Source organism: Rhipicephalus sanguineus, chromosome 4 (genome assembly GCF_013339695.2).
Source record: "Rhipicephalus sanguineus isolate Rsan-2018 chromosome 4, BIME_Rsan_1.4, whole genome shotgun sequence".
Lineage (NCBI taxonomy): Eukaryota > Metazoa > Arthropoda > Arachnida > Ixodida > Ixodidae > Rhipicephalus > Rhipicephalus sanguineus.
The window spans coordinates 156,864,453-156,885,546 of record NC_051179.1 but is presented as its reverse complement, the minus strand read 5'-3'; the positions used below and the strand labels follow the sequence as shown (position 1 = coordinate 156,885,546).

Sequence of the window (21,094 nt, the reverse complement as noted above, 5' to 3'; positions counted from 1 at the left end):
AAGGCGTGCGTCTCAAACAGACGACCGATGACAGACATGTACGTTTTTGATCATTTTGAAGATGCTTGCGTAGGACGTACATGTACGTCTTTGACCCTGAATGGGTTAATAATAGGTACATTTAGTAAGGTTCAAGATTGGGCTAATTGATACAAAAGGATCAAGACAACAGCGGAAATAGCGTGTTTCGTGCCCACACGTTCCAGTGCTTGTAATTATGCTGGTGTGTGCATAAGCAGCAAGTTCACCTTGCCTGCTCCAATCACGAGTTTTAACAATGGGATCGCTCTCCAGGATGTCATGTACTGTTTTCAATAAATCATTTTCCCAGACTCTGAAGTGGCAGTGCAGAGGAATTGTATCTCAGCCACCCGATGGGGTAGCTATATCTGCTGAATTATTTTCAAAAAGTTGTTCAATTCAAGTAAATAAATTTCTTTTGACGGCCCCTCATAAACTAGATTTGCTTTTGTATAATGGCGTTTATTTTTATTTGGAACCACCACTACGTAACCCTTTTTTATTATGCAGTGGAACCTCCATATAACGAGCGTATATTTCACGTAAATCTCGGAGTAACTTTTTTTCAATTACCAATCAACGCCTCTTTGAAAACCAGATATATTTTCTTGCGGTTCAACGAAGTAAATTTATACTGCGCTCCCAATTAAACGGAATCCTCACGCATCACACGCATGTATATACTAGGAGCCTTCTTGAGAAGCAGAAAAAAATGAAAAAAAAAATTAGGTGGAACAAGCAGCGCTTCATATACGTCCTAAATGCACAAGTTCGTACCACTGACCATCTGCTACATATTAAAGCTGCAGCACGCACGCTGCTCTTGTGCTTGCCAGAGTGCCTCGAAAGCTCCGCAACGCGTCGAGCTATCCCGTCATCGGCCTGTCGCAACGTGAAAGCGTCAAATGGAAGGAGATTTACGAGCAACGTTCACTGAGCACGTTTTGTTTGAGAAGTTGGTCAAACAAAACGCAACACAGCCCGCAATAAAGCCCGTATCGCGCAATACAGCCCGTACTGCGCGATTACCACCATTACACTTGAATGTGTATTTTGACTCGCCGAAGAGCCCTAACTATTGCCCACGCACATAAAACGTCCAAAATGATTAATATTAGGGTATAATTGGTCAAAATTACTAAATAGTGTATAAATTCATCCTTTGAAAACAATGGTTATCTGATCCCACTACAAGGAAAAAGCTACTGGACCTTACAACATTAAAATTTCTATTCGTTGCTTCACATTTGCTAATGAGTCGTTCACTGTGATAAATATTGTTGTCCTTACCGGTGGTAGCGGAAATGCTCGGGCACATTTCCCTTCGTCTCCTTGACCTGAACAAAAAACAGAAACATTCAATTAATATAGCAGGACATTGAAGTGTTCAACATATTGAAATGTTTGTGCGGAACAACATGGCTCGAAGCTAAAATTTTTGCCTTATCTGCGCAGCGATGCACACAGTTTCTGCTGGCATCATTGGGTGTGGACGACTATATGACCGCATGTTCAAATTTCTACCGAAACGTAGGCTGAGAAAATGTTGTGCTTCCTTTAATGTTATGCAACTTTGGTTTTCTCATTTTTCTGTCACAGAATCCGCGTCGTTCAATGATGGTTGGTACATTATAAGTCTCGGCTACATATTGACGTGAGAGTCTTACTCAGTGAGGTTAACTGTAGTGGCCCGGTAGTTCAGTGGAGCGACATCGTTATTTTTTTAATACGACCAATAAAACAAAAAAAAATATCGTTCAGAACATCCAACGAAATGTCACAAGAAAGGAACACACTTGAAACAGGTAACACATCACGTGACCTACGATATAAAAAATATGCGTTAATAGCAGTTGCTCAATACATAACAATAATTCTTAGCATTTTGTACCCCAAAACCACGACATGATTATGAACGACGCCGTAGTTCAGGGCTCCGGAAATTATGGCCATCTGGTGTTCTTTAACGTGCACCTAAATACTTGCTCAATACGACAAGATATCTTCCTCTTGCACAAAGTCAGGCACTGGCGACTGCTGCATGCTAGGTTAACAGGGTTCACGGCAACCATTTAGTGTATGCGAAACACGCGCCATCATATCGGAACAAAATTCTATGCTCACGCTTACGCAAATACATTAATGGAAGATATAGATAGGTACAGGACCTGTATTTTAGTACACGTTGTTGGAGATTTTGGCGCCACTTATAAATGCGGCGACTTTGTCGGCAACAAGCTGAATGACGGATTCGCGACATTGACATAAGCACACAATGTAATGTAGAACAGTTGGATAATGTCCTTTTTGTCGCGTATACGAATGACCATTTTAAATCGGTAGCGAATAAGCTTGAATACGCCAAAAAGGCACTAAGTGAACAAATATATTAGACTTCACACCTCGCTGAGTGTATGCACGAAGAATGCCCTTTTTCTAAAGAGAAAGAAAAGTTACACATTGTGAAGCATACTCTAAAACATGTGTTGTAAAAATGGCACATAAAAAAACGCTGACATGAATATGTAGATAAGACGGCGGTGTCGCGGAAATGTTGTTCCGACGTCACGTAATACATTACATCAATACATATCATTGTTGTGAAATATTAGATATGTCGTAGATCACAAGCCTAATGCGAAATTAGAATCCCTGAAATTTTAGGACGATCGCGGCTTTTTATTCTGAAGAGGAAAAATTTCAGGTGGAACGAAAAACAAGATTCCTGCCGTAGAAATTCTGAAATCTAATTAACAATCACTTGCCTCTTTTTCTAAATCTCTTATAATCACATCGTGGTTTTGGGACGTTAAATCCCAACAAATTATGTTTTAAAATAGTCGGTTGAACAAATTCGCAAATAAGACACGCACCTTTGATAGTTTTGTTCCCCGACCTTTTCCAAACAGAAGCTGTCGAGACTCCGCCAAACCCTCATGCCCAAATAATTCCCACGTCTAGTTTTAGTGCAATAGGCCCAGGCAAAATCAGTCTTCAACAGAACCAAGCACCGCACGGCGAAAAAGCGATATGTGTTACAAGCAAACCATCTGCGGATACATTGAAACCATATAATCATACCTGTTGAGGACGCAGCGAGGCAAGCGAAGGCTGTAGCAAGAAGGGCGAATGCTTCTTGAAACCTCATTGCTGACACTGCTTCGTCAGCGGGTTAACTGAAGCTGATCAGGTAGCCGTGGCCTTCTTATATCTGAAGTATCCATTGTCTATAGCCAGGTGATATTGTTACACATGTTACAACAGATAACCTATCCTGAAATCGCCATGGCCACGCGCGCATTTGCACTGGACCATGACGCCTCCCCATCCTGGTTACTCGCTCTGCGTGCTTTCGCAAGCGGATGTTTCATCGGGTCTGCCAATTCACCTCATCGTCAGCCATATGGGCGCGAAATCCCGAGTTCACGGCATAGCACTTCGCGAAACGAACGCTGCTTTTGTTCGAGAAGTTGTCATTCAGTTTTTACTGCGGCTCCAATCCTATAGTTGCTACAAACATATTCCACGCGATGTCATTGGCATATTACATGTTATCGACGCGTGTGCGCGGTCAGTGCTTGGAGGCTTGTCGTTGTGTGCTATTCAGACACGCAGTCAGTTTAGTAAACAAGCAAGCAAATAGAAAGACTATCCTATTCTGCGCTCAATGGCCTCTGAAGTGTGGCCTGGGAAGCGCCGTTACACGCGGACTACCCTGAGCGGAGAGCGCAAAACATTCGGATAGAAAGGCTAGCATCTTTTTTTATGCGTTGTGTGCAATTGCGTGCACTGTCTTGAATTCACGCTGTGTGTGCTTTCGAATTCCGAGCTTCGACTAAGAGGTCACCTAGTTATAGCAGACTTGACGTGATGAAGCCCACGATAGGAAATCGGGTACCTTCATTTGAGGAATTTCGTGCACTGATTTGCAAGTATTTCCGCTTGATTGTATACATGTCTCTGATATACCCCGGTGTGTGGAAATAAATGTAAGAGGTTTAAACCAATGATAATTTCGTAAAGACGAACATTTCCTCGCATATCAGGAAAGAGCTCGTCAAAGTTTTGGAATAACAAGAGTCGAGGGGGAGTCGAGCCTTCCCCTCTGAATATGCTGCTAAACAAATGGATTTTATGAAAATGAATACGAAGATACTGCTACTTACTACACTTTTGCAGATGCCGGCTTAGTATATAATCGTAATATCTAACCGAAACCAACGTACTGACTTGGTCTGTATTAACAGCACTGTATAAGAGCTGGTATATTAATTTATAGCACCTAGGTCTTGAACGCATAACATTATTCTTCCAGTGAATTGATCAAAGCAATTATGATTCATTGTTGTCCAGCAGTCTTACAGAGTCCGCTAAAATAACGGTGTGTTTGTTTTTTTTTCGGTGTTTACAAATAGTGTGCACGAATTTATTGCACATTCGTGACGAAGCGACGTCACACACGAGAGGGTGTCACTGAATGTTGTCTAGCCAGCACAATCCCTTTGGTCTCCGTTCTGTGCACTTCTATGTAATATCGCACCTGCAGTCTGTATTCTCTAAAGGCGTCGCTGATATATCTTTACCCAGTGTATTTTCGAAATTTTTATTTTCTGAGTAAGTTCATTACAATACGATTCTGGACAGTAAGCCGCATGTATGTATGTATGTATGTATGTATGTATGTATGTATGTATGTATGTATGTATGTATGTATGTATGTATGTATGTATGTATGTATGTATGTATGTATGTATGTATGTGTGTGTATGTATGTATGTATGTATTGTAGTGGGGAAGAGAGACAGCGAGACAGCATCGAGTAGGAGTGGAAGAAGACCAAGACGAAGAGCCGATTGAGAGCGCGCGTGACAGTTTTTCAGCCGCTGAACCCAGGCCTTTGGTTCTGTGAATAAACCCCCTTATAATTTGGTGGAGGTGCTGGGTAGTCTTCGAAGCTGGATCTACGAAGCCGCACCTTACCTCCAGTGTCAGCAATGCCGGAAGAATCCGCCAACCAAGGTACCTCTCAGATCCCAGCCACTGCATGTCCTGGCGTGTTGCCACTGCGTCACCCGCCGATCTTCAGCGGCACTGACGACCAAGACGTTGAGGAGTGGTTGGCTACATACCAGGTCGCTCGGCAGCTCTCCATATTATCAAGTACTCCCGAACCAGCACAGACACATCATCTGACCCCAGCCATACGACAAGCTATCCAAGAGGAGGTAACTGACGCTTTGCCTTTCCCTCGTTCACCACCTCTGGAGGCTGCGCCCTTGACGTACGCACAGGTCGTCGCAGCCAGAGCGCACCGTCAGCCAACTCATTCACCCTCGCCGGTGCCTGTTCCGTCGTCACCAGTTCAGTTCGGCCGACCAGTCGCTACATTTCCTAACCCGTGTCGCACCGCAGACAACCTCCCTATCTGCTATTCTTGCGGCTATGCCGGACATGTGGCACGTTTCTGCCGCCGCCGCCCTCTCGTCCACACAGATACCACGCCACGATATTCGCACGACCCTCGACGGTTTAACGGCACATCCAGGCCACAAGAATCTTCTTCACCCGACCGCCTCCCCTCAGTTAGCCGCTGATCTCCATCGCCCCGACGTCGCTCCTTGTCAAATATGCGCCGTCGACCCTACCCTTCAGACACGGAAAACTAGATGCCGCAGTTCCCGAGGCACGAACTGCGTCGTCGTCGAAAGAATCAAGTCCTCGCATTTCTCCGGCAAACCTCATCGAAGTTTTTGTGGATGGCTTTCGTACCCTTGCGCTTGTGGACACTGGTGCTGCCGTTTCAGTGATAGGTCTAAAACTTTGCCGATTACTTCGGAAGGTCACCACGACGTAAGAGGGATTGTCGCTCCGTACCGCCAGTGCTCACCATATTCAGCCATCAGCCGCCTGCACAGCCCGCGTTCTAATCCAAGGTGTTTTGTATACTGTTGTGGCAGCGACGGCGACGGTGGGTGGACGCATACTAAGCTACTCTTCTACAACTTTGCAGCTGCCTGCGGCTGCCCAAATCTGACCGGCCAGACTTCGTCACAGGAACTGCCATCTGGTTAAGGCTGCCGCAACTTGGATTATCGCTCTCATCTTGGGGGCGGTGTTTTTCCCGGGAGCGCATCTTTTTCATTGTGGCAGCGACGGCGACGGTGGGTGGACGCATACTAAGCTACTCTTCTACAACTTTGCAGCTGCCTGCGGCTGCCCAAATCTGACCGTAAGGAACCCGGTGCAGTGGTCTACCGGTCTACCGGGCTGCTGAAATACCAGCTATATTCATCGCTATCCATATTTTGCTGCTTTGCACCAGGGCCAGACTTCGTCACAGGAACTGCCATCTGGTTAAGGCTGCCGCAACTTGGATTATCGCTCTCATCTTGGGGGCGGTGTTTTCCCGGGAGCGCCATCTTTTTCATTGTGGCAGCGACGGCGACGGTGGGTGGACGCATACTAAGCTACTCTTCTACAACTTTGCAGGTGGTGTATTTTTTACATAACGCGCTTTCGCGTACCATGCCATCCCGTCGCTGTTGCTGCCACGAGTGCTACTTGAGCGTTATATTTTTATATATATATATAAGCTAATGTAGAGATGTGAAATGTCACTTGCGCCAAGTTTTATTTTGTGACTGTGTTTCTGTCTCCTGCTGAATTGTTGTCCGATATTGCTAAGCTTGAAACGACCAGTGAAATGAATCCATGTGGCTTACACGATGTTGCAAAGGCCATGGCTGAAAAGCAACCAGGAAGCATAAAATAGGTTGTTAAAGTATTGACTGAGTTGGTAACTAAGTTAGATTCATTCTCGACAGACATTAAATCTGACGTTGCTCGCATCACTACCTCGAATGGAGAAATTCAATCGGAAATCGCTGGTCTTCAAAAATCTGTACAATTCCTGAGTGATGGTTTTGAAAAATTCAAGCTTGATGTTCAGGCTGTCAGGGATGAGCTCGCTATGATTAGGGTCGAAATCAAGCAGTGCCGCGATGAGAACGAACTCCTAAAAAAAGAGCTGAAGCAGGCTAGGAGTGAGATAACTGAGCTTAAACAATACTCAAGAAATATGAATGTGGAAATTCAGGGGCTTCCAGTTTGCCAGAGGAGAATCTTCTGAGAGAAGTTGGAAAGCTTGCGGGATGTCTAAAGGCCGACATAACTGACAAAGACATAGACGTTGTACATCGTGTGCCATCTAAAGATAAGAGTAAGCCGCATGTGATCGTGAGGTTTCGTTCGAGAGCCGCCAGAGACAGAATGCTTTCGGCGACAAAGAAAAGAAAACTGAATGCAAGAGATTTAGGTTTCGACATAGATGGCTTCATCTACGTCAATGAGCACCTCTGCCGCGAAAACAAAATTCTGCTAGCTAAAGCGAGGCAAGCGAGGAAAGAAAAGAAATGGAAATTCATCTGGGTGTCACAGGGAAGATTCTGATGCGGAAGTTAGAGAACACAGCAGTTCTGTGCATACCTGCGAGGAGGACTTGGTGCGGGTAGTGTAACAGTCGTTATAATGATCTTCTTAGTTGTGATCCTGTATACTATTTTTCTTTGGATCTTTCATTTTTTTACTAAACAGGAAAATGTAATCCTAATGCCTTTTCATGGAGTTTTTGCATGCTACAACCCGGCTATCTTGTGCTAACCACTGCACTCTATACTTTAATTGGTACTACTAAACTTAAAATACTGTTTCATACCGTGTAATATTGCTGCCACTCAAATAATAGCTTTTTCCTCTAAATATTAGCCTCGCTTGTTTTGTTATCTCATGATTGGTTATCAAGCGTTTGTGGAACCAAAGTGTGGTACTGTAAATAATGACAAACCATCATTAAACTGCGTATTTTCATTACTTTACTGTATGAATCCTGTTCAAGAGCGGCCTGACTTTGTTATACTCGCTGCTGACTTGTTATATACTCCTATTCAAGAGTCTGCTGCTTGTTATTACTTACTAACTGTTTATACCGTATTTATCACCATTAACCTGCAAATGGACACTAATATGAATGGCTTCTACTCCCTGTCAAGTAAACCACTTTTTGAGAATCTGGGCGGGTCACCCCTAGCTGTTACTTCATAATAATATGCAGTCCGCACGTTGTAAAGACGACGACCTCTTTTGCTCTTCTTGAACAGTTTAAATTTAATTTTTCTGTATTAATGCTTACAGAAAACGTGGTAGTCGTGATGACTTGGATGTTATCACCATCGAAGGTTACAATCCAGTGTACTTAAATAGAAAAACAAGAGCAGGATGTGGTGTATGATATGTACCTTAGACATGAAATGAGATGTGAACGGTTAAATGATGGTGTCAGTGCTCGGATGACTGTGAAATTGTATCTGTTAAAAGTGGACAACTGTGTATTTGTGGCAGTGTACAGACCTCCCGATGGCAACATTAACAACTTTATGCAGCTTTCTTGGATCAGATGTTTTCTTTTGTTAATAGACCATATTATAGGCATTGTATTGGGAGGCGACCTGAATGTCGATATGTTAGCAAACACAAAAAAGCAAAAGGATCGTTCCACACACTTCTTTGATTCCCACTTTTTATCAAATGTCAGTTGTCACTCCTACTCGTATTACACAATCGAGTGCAACATATTAGACCTGTTGTACAAAAACTTTTCCCTCAGATTCCATACTTTCAGGCCTATATCTACTCCGGCGATTAGTGAAGCACCATCCTGTATATTATTATTGCGCCCCAATACACGTTATCAGCCCAGACAGTCCGCTTCTGGTATATTTTAATCGACCGGTGAATTTAAAAATCTCGTTCGACCTTTCGGGTCGAAATTGAGCGAACAAAGTGGACAAGTTGTTTTCCCTGTCCTCGGCTGATTTAGCTTATGACTATTTCATGCAAACGTGTCATTCCACTTTACAATAAATGGTTTCCTCTTAGGGCTTTGAAAAAGCCAAAGCGTGCTCGCAAACCTTGGATGAACTACTGAGATACTAAAATGATGAAGGAAAAAGACAAATTATTTTCACGTAATTCTAGTTCCCCGAAATCCAGATGATTGAAGGCGTTTAGGGGATACAGAAATGCAGCTTAGTAAAGTACAACGGCAAGCAAAACGAAATTATTAGCATTCTATGTTTGAAGGCGTCTCCGACAGCAAGCAAATGTGGAATAAGTTAAACTCTATCATATCTCCAGGCAGAGCTATAAATTGTTTAGAACTTGTAATTGATAATAAGGTTATTAAAGGCAAAGAGTTAGCGGATAAATTCAATGAATATTTCACATCTATAACTGAAAGCACGCATCAAACAAGTGCTTTTGAGTACTTACCAGCGCCGCTCAAGGAATCAATATTTTTTTTTGTCCAACGGATGAAGATGAGGTAATAAGAGTGTTTAAAGTTTTAAGACGTCTAAGAGTGAGGATTTAAATGGTCTAAAATGGAAGCGATAAAACATGTTATTGATCTGCTTAGTCCATGTCTGGACACACATTTACACACGTTTCCTTAAAAAGCGGCATTTTTCCACAGATATGAAGGATGCTAAGGTGACGGTGATCCACAAAAATGGAGATAAAAACACTTTAACTAATTACAGGCCGATTCAATTCTCCGCCTTTTTTCCAAAGGACTTGAAAAAATTATTCATGCTAGACTATCGAAATTTTTTCGACAACATTCCGTTATAACACCATCACAATATGGCTTTAGATCAGGCTTCTCAACCGAAAGAGCTCTATTGTTTCAAAAGGAATTGATTCTCAAAAATATCGAGGCCAAAAAATTCACACTCGGGATATTTTTAGATATGTCGAAAGCATTTGACAAAATAAACCACAAGACATTATTAGGAAAACTGCAGTGTTATGGAATTCGTGGTGTAGCCCTAAATCTGATCGAAAACTACCTAACAGACAGACACCAGTGTGTATCTATAAACAGGGAAATTTCGTCTGTGCACACTGTTAAAGATGGTGTTCCCCAAGGCAGCATATTGGGTCCCCTTTTGTTCATCATATTTATAAACGATATTGTACATGTGACCCTTCAGCCCAATACATAATCTACGCAGACGACACAAGCTTATTTTTTTCAGGAACGAATGTTAGTCATCTCGTAAATACAGCTAACTCAACATTACAAAAGATACACAGCTGGACCCTAAAAAATTCTTTACTTATAAATTGTTCCAAAACAAAAGCTGTTCTTTTTCGCTCCAAATCCCCCCTAAACGAAGTCACTGAATCCTACAATCTCATGTTAAATAACAGCATAATCGAATTCTCCTCCATCGCGAAGTCTTTGGGCGTTGTTTTCCATGAGCACATGAAATGGGATTATCATACAGAATTTTTATGCAACAAGCTTTGCAAAGTCTTAGGTATCTTGAGAAAATGTCAGGGTCTATTGCCAGTTCCTCAAAACTTCTGATATTTAATGCGCTCTTTACATCACATTTGAGTTATTGCAACTTAATTTGGGGTAATGGAACAAAGCAATCTATTAGTAATTCTATTATCTTACAGAAAAAAGCGCTACGTTCTGTTGCTAACCTGCCTTTTAATGCCCATACTTCACAAATATTCGTTAAATATAAAATAATCAAACTAAACCTGCTCTATGAATATTCCTTAGTAATCTCTTTTAGATCGGATACCATAAAAGGTCGCGGCTATATACGTAGTTTAGCTAACTTACAATTAAATCCTTCGACGCGTCTAAACCGACATTCCGAACATTGGCATGTGCCGAGACCGCGCACAAATTATGGTTTTGAGACATTGCAGTATTGCTTGCCGAGTACACTAAATAAATTAGGAATTAATTGTGAAAATGTTCGTACGCTCTCTAATACTTCAATTTTAAATATGCTTTATTAGTTTATGTGTGTAGTATATTTGCTGTTTTGTATACTTCTTTCTTCCGATTTATAGCATGTGCGTTGCTGGGTTGTATAAGTTTGTATAACTTCTTTGTTCCGATGCAAAGCATGTGCATTGCTGGTTTAAGCTGTTTTGTGGTTTACTTTGCTTTTGCCGTTTTGTTGTCACAGTGAACATGTGGATGTGGGGCTTTGTCAAGCTGTTTTTATACAGCTTTTTTCCCCTGTCCCTGCCACTTACTGTACAACTGTACGTGGTAAATAAACTCAACTCAACTCAACTCAACTCAATTTCTTGTGCTCCCTGCGTGTTCGCATGATGTGATCCTCGGCTGGGATTTTCTCTCTCGTAATCATGCGGTTATCGACTGTGCTCGCGCCGAAGTTGCCTTCTCTGCGTTGTGTTCCTCGTCGCCTGAAGCTGCGTTGAACAAGCTCTTTGTCACCGACGATATCAACATACCACCCAATAGCGCAGCCTTTGTTCCCGTGTCCTGTGCCGATGTGTCTGAGTCTCCAGTTTTGTTTACTCCCTCCCAAACTTTCCAACGTCGCAGGAGCCTCGCGTTGCCATTCGCTATTCTCGACGTAGCCACCGGCGTTACGAACCTATTTGTCACGAATCCCTTGCCGTCTACATCAACCTTACTCCGCGGAGAATGCATTGGCACATATCAAGAGTTGGACGCTTCCTCCATCTTTGGCCTTGGCGGCGCGAGTGATTTGCTCCTTAATGCACTGACACCATCTGCCTGTACGCCTGATCGCCCGACTATTAATGCGTTTGGACCCTCAGTTGATGGCGACCTTGAAGGGGACCACCGAGAGCAACTCCTCGAACTTCTGCACCAGTTTCGCGGCTCGTTTGACTGCCAGCAGACGTCGTTAGGTCGAACACACACCGTTGTCCATCACATTAACACCGGCTCACAAGCGCCTCTGCGACAGCGCCCCTACCGCGTGTCTCCTGCTGAGCGACGTGTGATCACCGACCAAGTAGACGACATGCTTCAACGCGGCGTCATTCGACCGTCCAGCAGTCCCTGGTCGTCACCTGTTGTCCTCGTGAAGAAGAAAGACGGCTCGATTTGCTTCTGCGTCGATTACCGCCGTTTAAACAAAGTTACGCGCAAAGATGTGTACCCTTTGCCACGCATCGATGACGCCCTGGACTGCTTGCAAGGCACCGAATTCTTCTCATCACTAGACTTACGGTCCGGCTATTGGCAGGTCCCCATGGCACCCTCAGATCGCCCGAAAACTGCTTTTGTGACACCTGATGGCCTATACGAATTCAATGTTATGCCCTTCGGTCTTTGTAATGCGCCAGCAACATTCGAAAGGATGATGGATAGCGTCTTGCGTGGCAGGGGCGTAGCCAAGGGGGGGGGGGGGTTGGGGGATTCAAACCCCCCCCCGAAATTTTTCAGTTTTGCTTGCGTATATAGGCACGCACACATAGAAACGCACGCACGAACATACATAAAGTATGGTTGAACCCCCCCCGAAAAAAATTTCTGGCTACGGCCCGTGGGTTAAAATGGAAGACATGCCTTTGTTACTTGGATGATGTCGTTGTCTTCTCCCCCGATTTCGACAGTCACCTGCGTCGTCTCAAAGAAGTCTTGAGCTGCCTCACGCGTGCAGGCCTTCAGCTCAACATCAAGAAGTGCCGCTTTGGAGCTCGCAAGCTTACACTACTGGGCCACGTTGTCTCAAAGGAGGGCGTCCTCCCTGACCCGGAGAAGCTTCGGGCAGTTGCTGAGTTCCCGAAGCCTACGAACGTGAAAGCGCTTCGCAGCTTCGTCGGTCTCTGCTCATACTTTCGCCGCTTTGTGAAGAACTTCGCTTCTGTCATCGCACCGCTCACAAAGCTGCTCACCTGTGATGGACACCTCTCTGATTGGTCGCCAGCATGCGATGAAGCTTTCGCGACATTACGCCATCTCCTGACTTCGCCACCCATTTTACGCCACTTCGACCCTACTGCTCCACCGAAGTGCACACGGATGCCAGTGGCATAGGCCTTGGCGCTGTCCTTGCTCAACGCAAGCCAGGCTTCTCCGAGTATGTCGTTGCATATGCTAGTCGCGCCCTCACCAAGACAGAGTGCAAATGCTCGGTTACCGAAAAGGAATGTTTGGCCATTGTTTGGGCATTACAAAAATTTGGCCCGTATGTGTACGGCCATCAGTTTGATGTCGTTACCGATCATCATTCCCTTTGTTGGCTTGCTTCATTGAAAGATCCTTCGGCCGGCTTGGGCGTTGGGCGCTACGTTACAGGAATTTGATATTCGCGTCATTTACCGCTCAGGACGCAAGCATACCGACGCCGACGCACTTTCTCGTTCGCCCCTGCCTTCCGTTGCACCCGTTTCCATTGCCGACGCTACTATCGCCAGCACTGATCTCGCTGACATGCCTTCGGAACAGCGCAAAGACCCTTGTATAGCGTCGCTCATAGACGTTCTCTCCACGTCTTCGGCGACACCACGCCAACGGCTACCTCGTGCACTACGCCGACAAGCCCTTCATTATGCGATACGGGATGCCATGTTGTATCGCCGCAACTATCAGCCAGATGGTAGAAAGTGGCTTCTTGTTATACCTCGCCATTTGCGCTCCGACCTGTGCACGTACTTCAACGCAGACCCACAAAGCGCCCCACGCTGGCGTTTTGAAAACTTACGACCGACTTCGCCAGCGATTTCTGGCGTGGAATGTACACATACGTTCGCAAGTACATACGTTCCTGCACTGAGTGTCAGCGGCGGAAGTCAACTTGCCATGCGTCTGGCGAATTGCAACCTTTGCCGTATCCAGCTCGCCCGTTTGATAGAATTGGCATAGACCTCTACAGCCCCCTTCCTTGCACACCTGCTGGCAATCGATGGATTATTGTGGCCGTGACCACCTTACCCGTTATGCCGAAACCGCCGCTCTGCCAGCCGCTGCAGCTCGTGATGTTGCCCTTGTTCATCTTGCGCAGCTTCGTCCTTCGCCATGGCGCGCCACGTGAGCTGCTTAGCGATCGAGGACGTGTCTTTCTTCGCAAGTCGTCCAGGAGCTTCTCACTGAGTGCAATATTATTCATCGCTCCACTACGACACTATCACCCGCAGACGAACGGTTTGACGGAGCGCTTTAACCGCACTCTCGGTGATATGCTCTCCATGTACATATCATCCGACCATTCCAACTGGGACTTGGTGCTTCCGTTCGTGGACGTACGCATATAACACGGCCACACAAGCCACTACTGGGTTTTCGCCCTTCTTTCTACTATACGGACGTGAGCCCTCTTCGATGCTTGACACAATCCTCACATACCGGCCGGATGCTTCTGAATACCGCCCGGCCTCCGAACTCGTTCAATGTGCCGAAGAGTGCCGCAATTAGCACGGGTCATTTACATCCGTCGCACAAGGTATTCAAAAAGAACGACTTGACCAGGACAAGCCTGCCCACGCCTTCCCCGTCGGCTCGTTCGTGTGGCTTTCTATTCTGTTCCAGTCTCCTGGCCTCTCCCGAAAGTTCGCACCCAAGTACACTGGTCCGTACCGCATCGTTCAATGCACGTCGCCGGTCAACTACGTCGTCGAACCGGTGACACCTCCCACCGACAGACGATGTCGTGGTCGTGAAACAGTCCACGTCAGCCGCTTAAAGCCCTATTATGATCCGCTTGTGCTTGCTTCGCCTTGAGTCGCCAGGATGGCTCCTCTTCGACACCGGGGCAAGTGTCACCACTTCCACATTTGTCTTGCCTCATTCCGTAACGTTTCGCTCAGTGTGAAAAATTGCGCCATTCACCATCACGTGCATGCTTCGCATAACATCGATTCCCACGGTACGTGGGATCTGCCGAATTTTTCCTTTCAGTTTTAGTTTCGTTCCACCGCAAAAAGTTCCGTTCTGTTTCTGTTCCGGAAAGAAAAGAAAGTTCCGTCATGTTTCGTAACGGTTTTTTTATGGAAAACTTTGAAGTTAAGTTAATCATAAAGAACTTTGGATTTGTGATGTAGTGGCTTGCCCTCCGCTTAGGAGAGTGGGACAAAGGTAAAACACGTTCTTCAGAGGAGCGGAAGTAACTGTGCCACGAATTCCTACTAACACAAACCAGTATTAATTTCAAAGTCATAGTATTTATTTTCTCAAAAGCCAAACACGATTTTTTTAGTGGGCGCAATGCTTTGTGTAAGGGAGTGAGCACGATCTCAAAAGCAGCACGTCATTGAGTGTACTCGCTGATATGCAAGAACGCTGTTCTGATTAAAGAGCTCGCCAGGCCTGCGCGGAACACGTAGCACAGTCACAACGAAAGCTAGAAGAGCGGACTTTGTAGAGCCCGCTGGAGAGCCTCTTCGGGCAATAATACATGTACACATGCAAGGTACCAGTGTTGCGGAGTTGCCACTCCTGTATTGGAATCACTCCGGAATCATTCCACGTTTTCGCAACCCCGGAATGGAATGGGGACAACGCTCGGAGGAATGGAATCGGAATGGAACTGAGCGCCTTTTGCACGGAATGGAATGGGAATGGAATTATGTCTTTTTCCGAAAATAGACAACGTTTCCGTCTACGCGCTGTTAGTTAGTCAGAGCCTCAAATTTAACAATAAAGCAGTATTTTCACTGCGCAATTATCGCTGCGCGTTGGCTCCCATTGATAACCCCACATGAAAATGGCGAATACTCAATGCACAGCCTGATCTTTACCTCGCGAGCAGTTTAGTACCTGACACACGTAAATACCCTTTGCGACAAGGACAAGGAAGACATTGCGTACCTGCGCACAGGCGAACACAGGAAGTTATCCTCACCCCCTCTATGCTTGCGAGGCACGCTTGGCAAGCGTGAGTGCTGACGAGCAGTGTGGCCCAGCATAGACTTTCCTAAAATTAACTAGAGGGGACTCTGGCGCTGAGATCGTTCAGACACCATGGGAATGATGGGTAGTACATGGATGTGCCTAATCTTCGTGCTTACGGCTTCAAACGGACTTGTGGCTTTATTTATTGCTGTGTTTTCGCGTTCGTTTCCGATAAAAGGATATACCGTTGTGAACTTCGTGACCAGATTTGAATTGGTGAGCCTAAAAAAGTTAAAGTGGTGAAGTGGAACTGCTGACTTTTGCTGAACTTTGTTTTGCGACAAAGCGGATGCAGGCGACGCGGAGCGAAACGGAGCCGAAAGAACGAAGTTTAGACATATCCGCGTAGTACCCATCATTCCCATGCTGGGCTGAAGCGGCATGCGTTGCAGCTCCCATAGATACCAGCGTCAGAGTTTCCTCTAGTGTATCTATATGAAACTCTATGCTGCCCAGTGTTCCGTATTCGATGTAAAGGCACAAGTTGCTCGAGCGGTGCACTGTTCCAACTATTACCAGCAGATCTAGAGGGCTTCGTTCCCCATTTACCAAATCATAGTTTTCTCCATATTCACGACAGCTCCAAACGCGTGACAAAACTGCTTAGTCTTCTTGAACACTACTTTTTTGAGCATAAAAATGCGCTATGTCGTCATTTTAGCATTGACACATTTAAGCTTAAACAATATTCTCAATATCAACATTCGTTCAAACTTGCTGGCCATACAAATGCTACAGGTAGCGGGAGAACTGCCCCTATGGGAATTAGTAGGGTGGTTACACTGCAGGAGATATGTCACCAAGCTACTATCCCTCGACCTTGGTAACGTGTTTTGCGCATCTTTGCAGTTCTTAATGCATCTGATGACAGCTGCTTACGTTCATTCTTGACTCGATAAAACTATCGCGGTGCCTTTTCTACATTGAGGAATTACAGGAATGGAATTGAACTGCCCGGCCATTCCCCGGAGTGGGAATGAGCTAAGTTTTTTTTCATTCTGAGGAATTGAAAGGAATGGAATTCGGCAATCTAATTCCCCGGAATGAAATTAGAATGGAATGAAGGCACCGATTCCGCAACACTGCAAGGTACCCACTACGCCATAAATCATCACAATTTTTCTGAAGTAAAGAAGTTCCCACTATGCCATTTTTTGTCATTCTTAGAAGTATCCTGGTAGACACTTCACATCTGAAGGCATTATGTGCACTTTCTGCTGTGACTGATGATGATAAAGAATTATGGCTGAGCACTTTCCAGTGGGTGGGAAGCAGTGTTGAGGAATGGGCGCCTCCATTCCATTCCAGTTCCATTCCGGGGAATTGCAACTTGCCGCAATTCCATTCCTTTCAATTTCTCAGCATGAGAAAAACAGCCCATTCCCCCTCCGGGAATGGCCGCGCAGTTCAATTCCTTTTCTCTAATTCCTCAACGCAGCAATTGCATCCTGATAGTTTTATCGAGTTAAGAATGAACGCCCCATAAATCTGATGTCATCAGATGCATTAAGAACTGCAAAAGTACGCAAAACACGTTACCATGATCGAGGGATAGTAGCTTGGTGACATATCTCGTGCAGTACAACCACCCTACTAATTCACATAGGGGCAGTTCTCCCGCTACCAATAGTATTTTCATGGTCAGCACGTTCGAACGAATGGTGATGTTTTTATATTGTTTAAGCTTAAATATGCTAATGCTAAAATGATGACATAGCGTATTTTTATGCTGACAAAAGTAGTGTTCAAGAAGACTAAGAAGTTTTGCCACGCGTCTGGAGCGGTCGTGAGTATGGAGAAAACTAAGATCTGGTTAATAGAGAATAACAATCTCTAGATTTGCTGGTATTAGTTGGAACAGTGCACCACTCGGGCACCTTGTGCCTTTGTATCGAATACGGAACACTGGGCCTCAATGCTCGTCAGCACTCACGCTTGTCCAGCGCTCCTGGCAATCATGGATGGGGTGAGGAGAACATTCTGTGTTCGCCTGTGCGCAGGTATGCAATGACTTCCTTATAACAAAGGGTATTTATGTGTGTCAGGTACTAAACTGCACGTGAGATAAAGGTCAGGCTGTGCATACAGTATTCGCCTCTTACGTGGGGGGGTATCAATGGGAACCAACGCGCAGGGGTAACTTGCTTCTCCCTTCGGTATCTGATGGGATAATGCATTTGTTTGTGCACTAACATACGGCTCAGCTTCTAGTAGGCGCGTTGCTTATAAATGTACCAAGCTTGTAATCAGCCAAGCCATTCTAAAAATACTGTGTTATTGTTAGTTTTGATTTTTTGAGGCTCTGACTTACTAATGTTTGAAGTTTGAAAAACAGCACGTAGAAGAAAACGTGCTGTATTTTGGGAAAAAGACGTAATTTCATTCCCACTTCATTCTGTACAACTTAATTGCATTCCCATTCCATTCATCCAAGCGTTGTCCCCATTCCATTCTTGGGTCGCGAAAATGAGGAATGATCCCGGAGTCATTCCAATTCTGGTCTTGCAACTCCGCAACACTGGTGGGAATCATTAAACAACACACTCTTTGCGCTATTAGCATTGTGTGATGACTCGTTGTTATTCTACTCTTCTGCCACGCTACATTTACATATATTAACATGATTCCTTGCCCGACATGACGCCTGTATAGATTATTTTTGCGAAGGAGTTACAAGCACCAGCGTGGCACTGTGGTGGAAGACCCGACTGCCACGCAGTGGGTGCGGGTTGAAATGCCATGTGATACTACAAATTTGTTCCTCAATTAATTTTTAACACGAAAGTGTTTTATGCCGGGGTCCACCACGGCTCCACTGACACATTTCCGTCACGGATATTACGTTGTAAAATATAAAGACTAACATATGGCACAGAAAAAAACTAGAAAAAGTTCTGTCACCCTGGAATCGAACTTACGACGTCTCGATCCCCAGCGCGCAGCTCGAAACGACTACGCCACAAACGTCACGTTCTTCGGCATACTAACGGCGTGCTATTTATATACACCATTTGCCAGTGGCGGTACTCAGAGATCAGGGTACATCCGCGTGTTTTCGTTTTCACTTGCGAGATGGCGCGAAGGGCTCGAAGAGCGTAGGGTGCCTTGATGCGCGTTTTGTTGCGCGTTTTGTCCAGGGTGAGGACATCTGCGGCGTCTACTGCGGCGCGGCTGCCATATTTTAGCCCACGGCTTCTTACCGGCGTCTCACCCCTCTACGGCAGCTGCGCTGAGAGGCACGAGACGCGGGGCAAAAAATGGCGTCGTGGCGGCATCAGCCCCTTCAAAGAATGGCAACACCCTAAGGGGGGAGCACACATCGAGGCACACTAGAAGAGCGCGCTTTAAATGTCGTCGCCCCCCGCGTTGAGATGAGTATGTGCCTCTACGGGGCGTGGTCCCTCCTGCGCGCGCGCTTATCTTGTACGTCTTGCGCTCTCACCGCAAGTTTGCGTTGAAGTTACAGAGAGCACGAAGGTCATTTCGCTCACTGCAGCGGCTGCTTTTGCGAAAGGAGCGCGCTGCTCACAAACAAATAAGTTACAACTGTGACAGTTCGCGCTCATCCTGTGTATACTTGTGCATTCGTTTCGTGCGTCCTCCTTTGTATTTGACGAACGCGCTTTAAATTTCGAGCTGTGACAGTTGTTAATTCGCGCTCATCCTGTGTATGTTCGTTCCGTGCATCCTTTCTGCTTGAGCAACGCGTTGGAAGTTTCGAGCTGCTTGCCGTTCTTCGCGTGACATTACAACTTGTTGCTATAGCATTAATTCCTTCGCCCTCGGGGCGAAACATTGCACAACAAACGCTCAACTACATCTCTGAAGACACGTTTTACTTTCGTGTTATACCGATTCCTATGACAGAGGGATCAACCATGTTTTTAGATGCGAAGTATCTTAAGGCGGAGCTCAATCCGGTGGTGGTGGTGGTGGTGTGCGGCGTGACCACCCTTACTGCGCATGCGCATACCCTCTCCACACACCTCCTCTCCACTTTCCCTCTCCCCTTCCCTTCTCCACTTTCCCTCTCCCCTCTCCCTTTCCACTCTTCCTCTGAAACGCGGGCTAGACATGCCGAAATTCTCTCCTGCGCAACGCCGCGGATGAGCTCGAGAGCATGCGCGTCCCCTCCCCTTCCTCTCTCCTCTTCTACGCTGCCCCCTCCTCGGCCCGCCTGTCCGACTGCGTTCCCCGCTTCCGCACCTGGCGCAGAAACTAACGGCACAGGCTAGACGGGTGAGCCACGACGCCGTAGCGTCCCTCTTCGCGTTCCACCGAACGAGGTACGGTAGATCGTGCCCAACGAAACGCCACACGGAAAGGCATCGTGCAAGGCTCCGGCCTTCGTGCAGCCCTCATGGTCCCCTTTAGCGAAAGATGGTGTAATTTTTTCTCATCTCACGCGATAGCGGTCACGGACACCAGTGTGGTGGACAACTATGGCGCCAAAATCAGCTGTTGTGATCTCATAACTGCTTTCGCTGTAACAAACTTCAGCGCCGAGAATGCCCTCTCTACGCTGGCCTGCGTGACGCGCAAAAATCAATTTGCGTTAACATAAACATCTCTGGTTGGCACTGTTTTCGTTTTTCGCACAATTTCAACATATCTTTGCTTTGGAATTCCTGCCTGAGGCACGTGCTAATACCGTACCCTGAGATATGCTCTCATTGCATAAGCTCAGTTGCTCCGGATTGCGAAGTTTTCTCGTGAACCGAAAAACGATTGAAAAAATTTCGGTTTCACTCCGGAACGAAATAGTAGATAAAGTTTCGGTTACGTTTTCGTTCCGGTAGAAAATATCGTTTTGTCTGTTTTTCGTTTTTCGCTCCGTTCTGACAACCTGGTTTTACCTCATGCTCTGTAGACCAAAAAAAAACACCTTCACTTCTCCAAGCAAACACTTTGATAAACTTTTCAATGGAAATCTACCTGTATCTCGAAATGCGGAAATTTAATAAGTGCAAGAGCTGCTACAGTTAGTTGATGTTCAGTGCCTCGAGCGCATGAAGCGATTGCACGCACAAAGATACTACGTTTTCACAGAATGAAACGAAGATTAATGCACTTTGGGCTGTGGAGGACACCCTGGGTCTTATCTCACAGTAGTCTATGCAGGTATGTGCCAGGGCAGGCTTGTCATTATTTGATAGCTGTACAGTTGCAAGACTCCTTTAAACCTCGACAAAATGCGATGGGCTCAGTTTTATTGCTTGAATACGGCACTGCATGCAATGCATTCTTCGTTAACCGTATTCTGCAGAGCGTGAACGATGCATTTCATATTTTTCAAAATATTCATCCAAGCAGGGA

General features: G+C 45.6%; 1 protein-coding gene across 2 annotated transcripts in view; it reads right to left on the bottom strand.

Moving 5' to 3' along the window:
* Positions 1–21,094, bottom strand: part of LOC119390850 (uncharacterized) — a 51,564-nt gene that overhangs the window by 11,974 nt on the left and 18,496 nt on the right. Inside the window, exons 1-2 of one of the 2 annotated variants that reach the window (XM_037658563.2) lie at positions 3,103–3,253; positions 1,312–1,358 (exon numbers count right to left, since the gene is read on the bottom strand). In XM_037658563.2, coding sequence (XP_037514491.1) covers positions 1,312–1,358; positions 3,103–3,169 — 114 coding nt within the window. In that variant the 5' untranslated portion in view covers positions 3,170–3,253. Of the gene's footprint in view, positions 1–1,311; positions 1,359–3,102; positions 3,254–21,094 lie in introns of those variants that run through there. The other variant, XM_049414965.1, reaches the window with a different exon arrangement.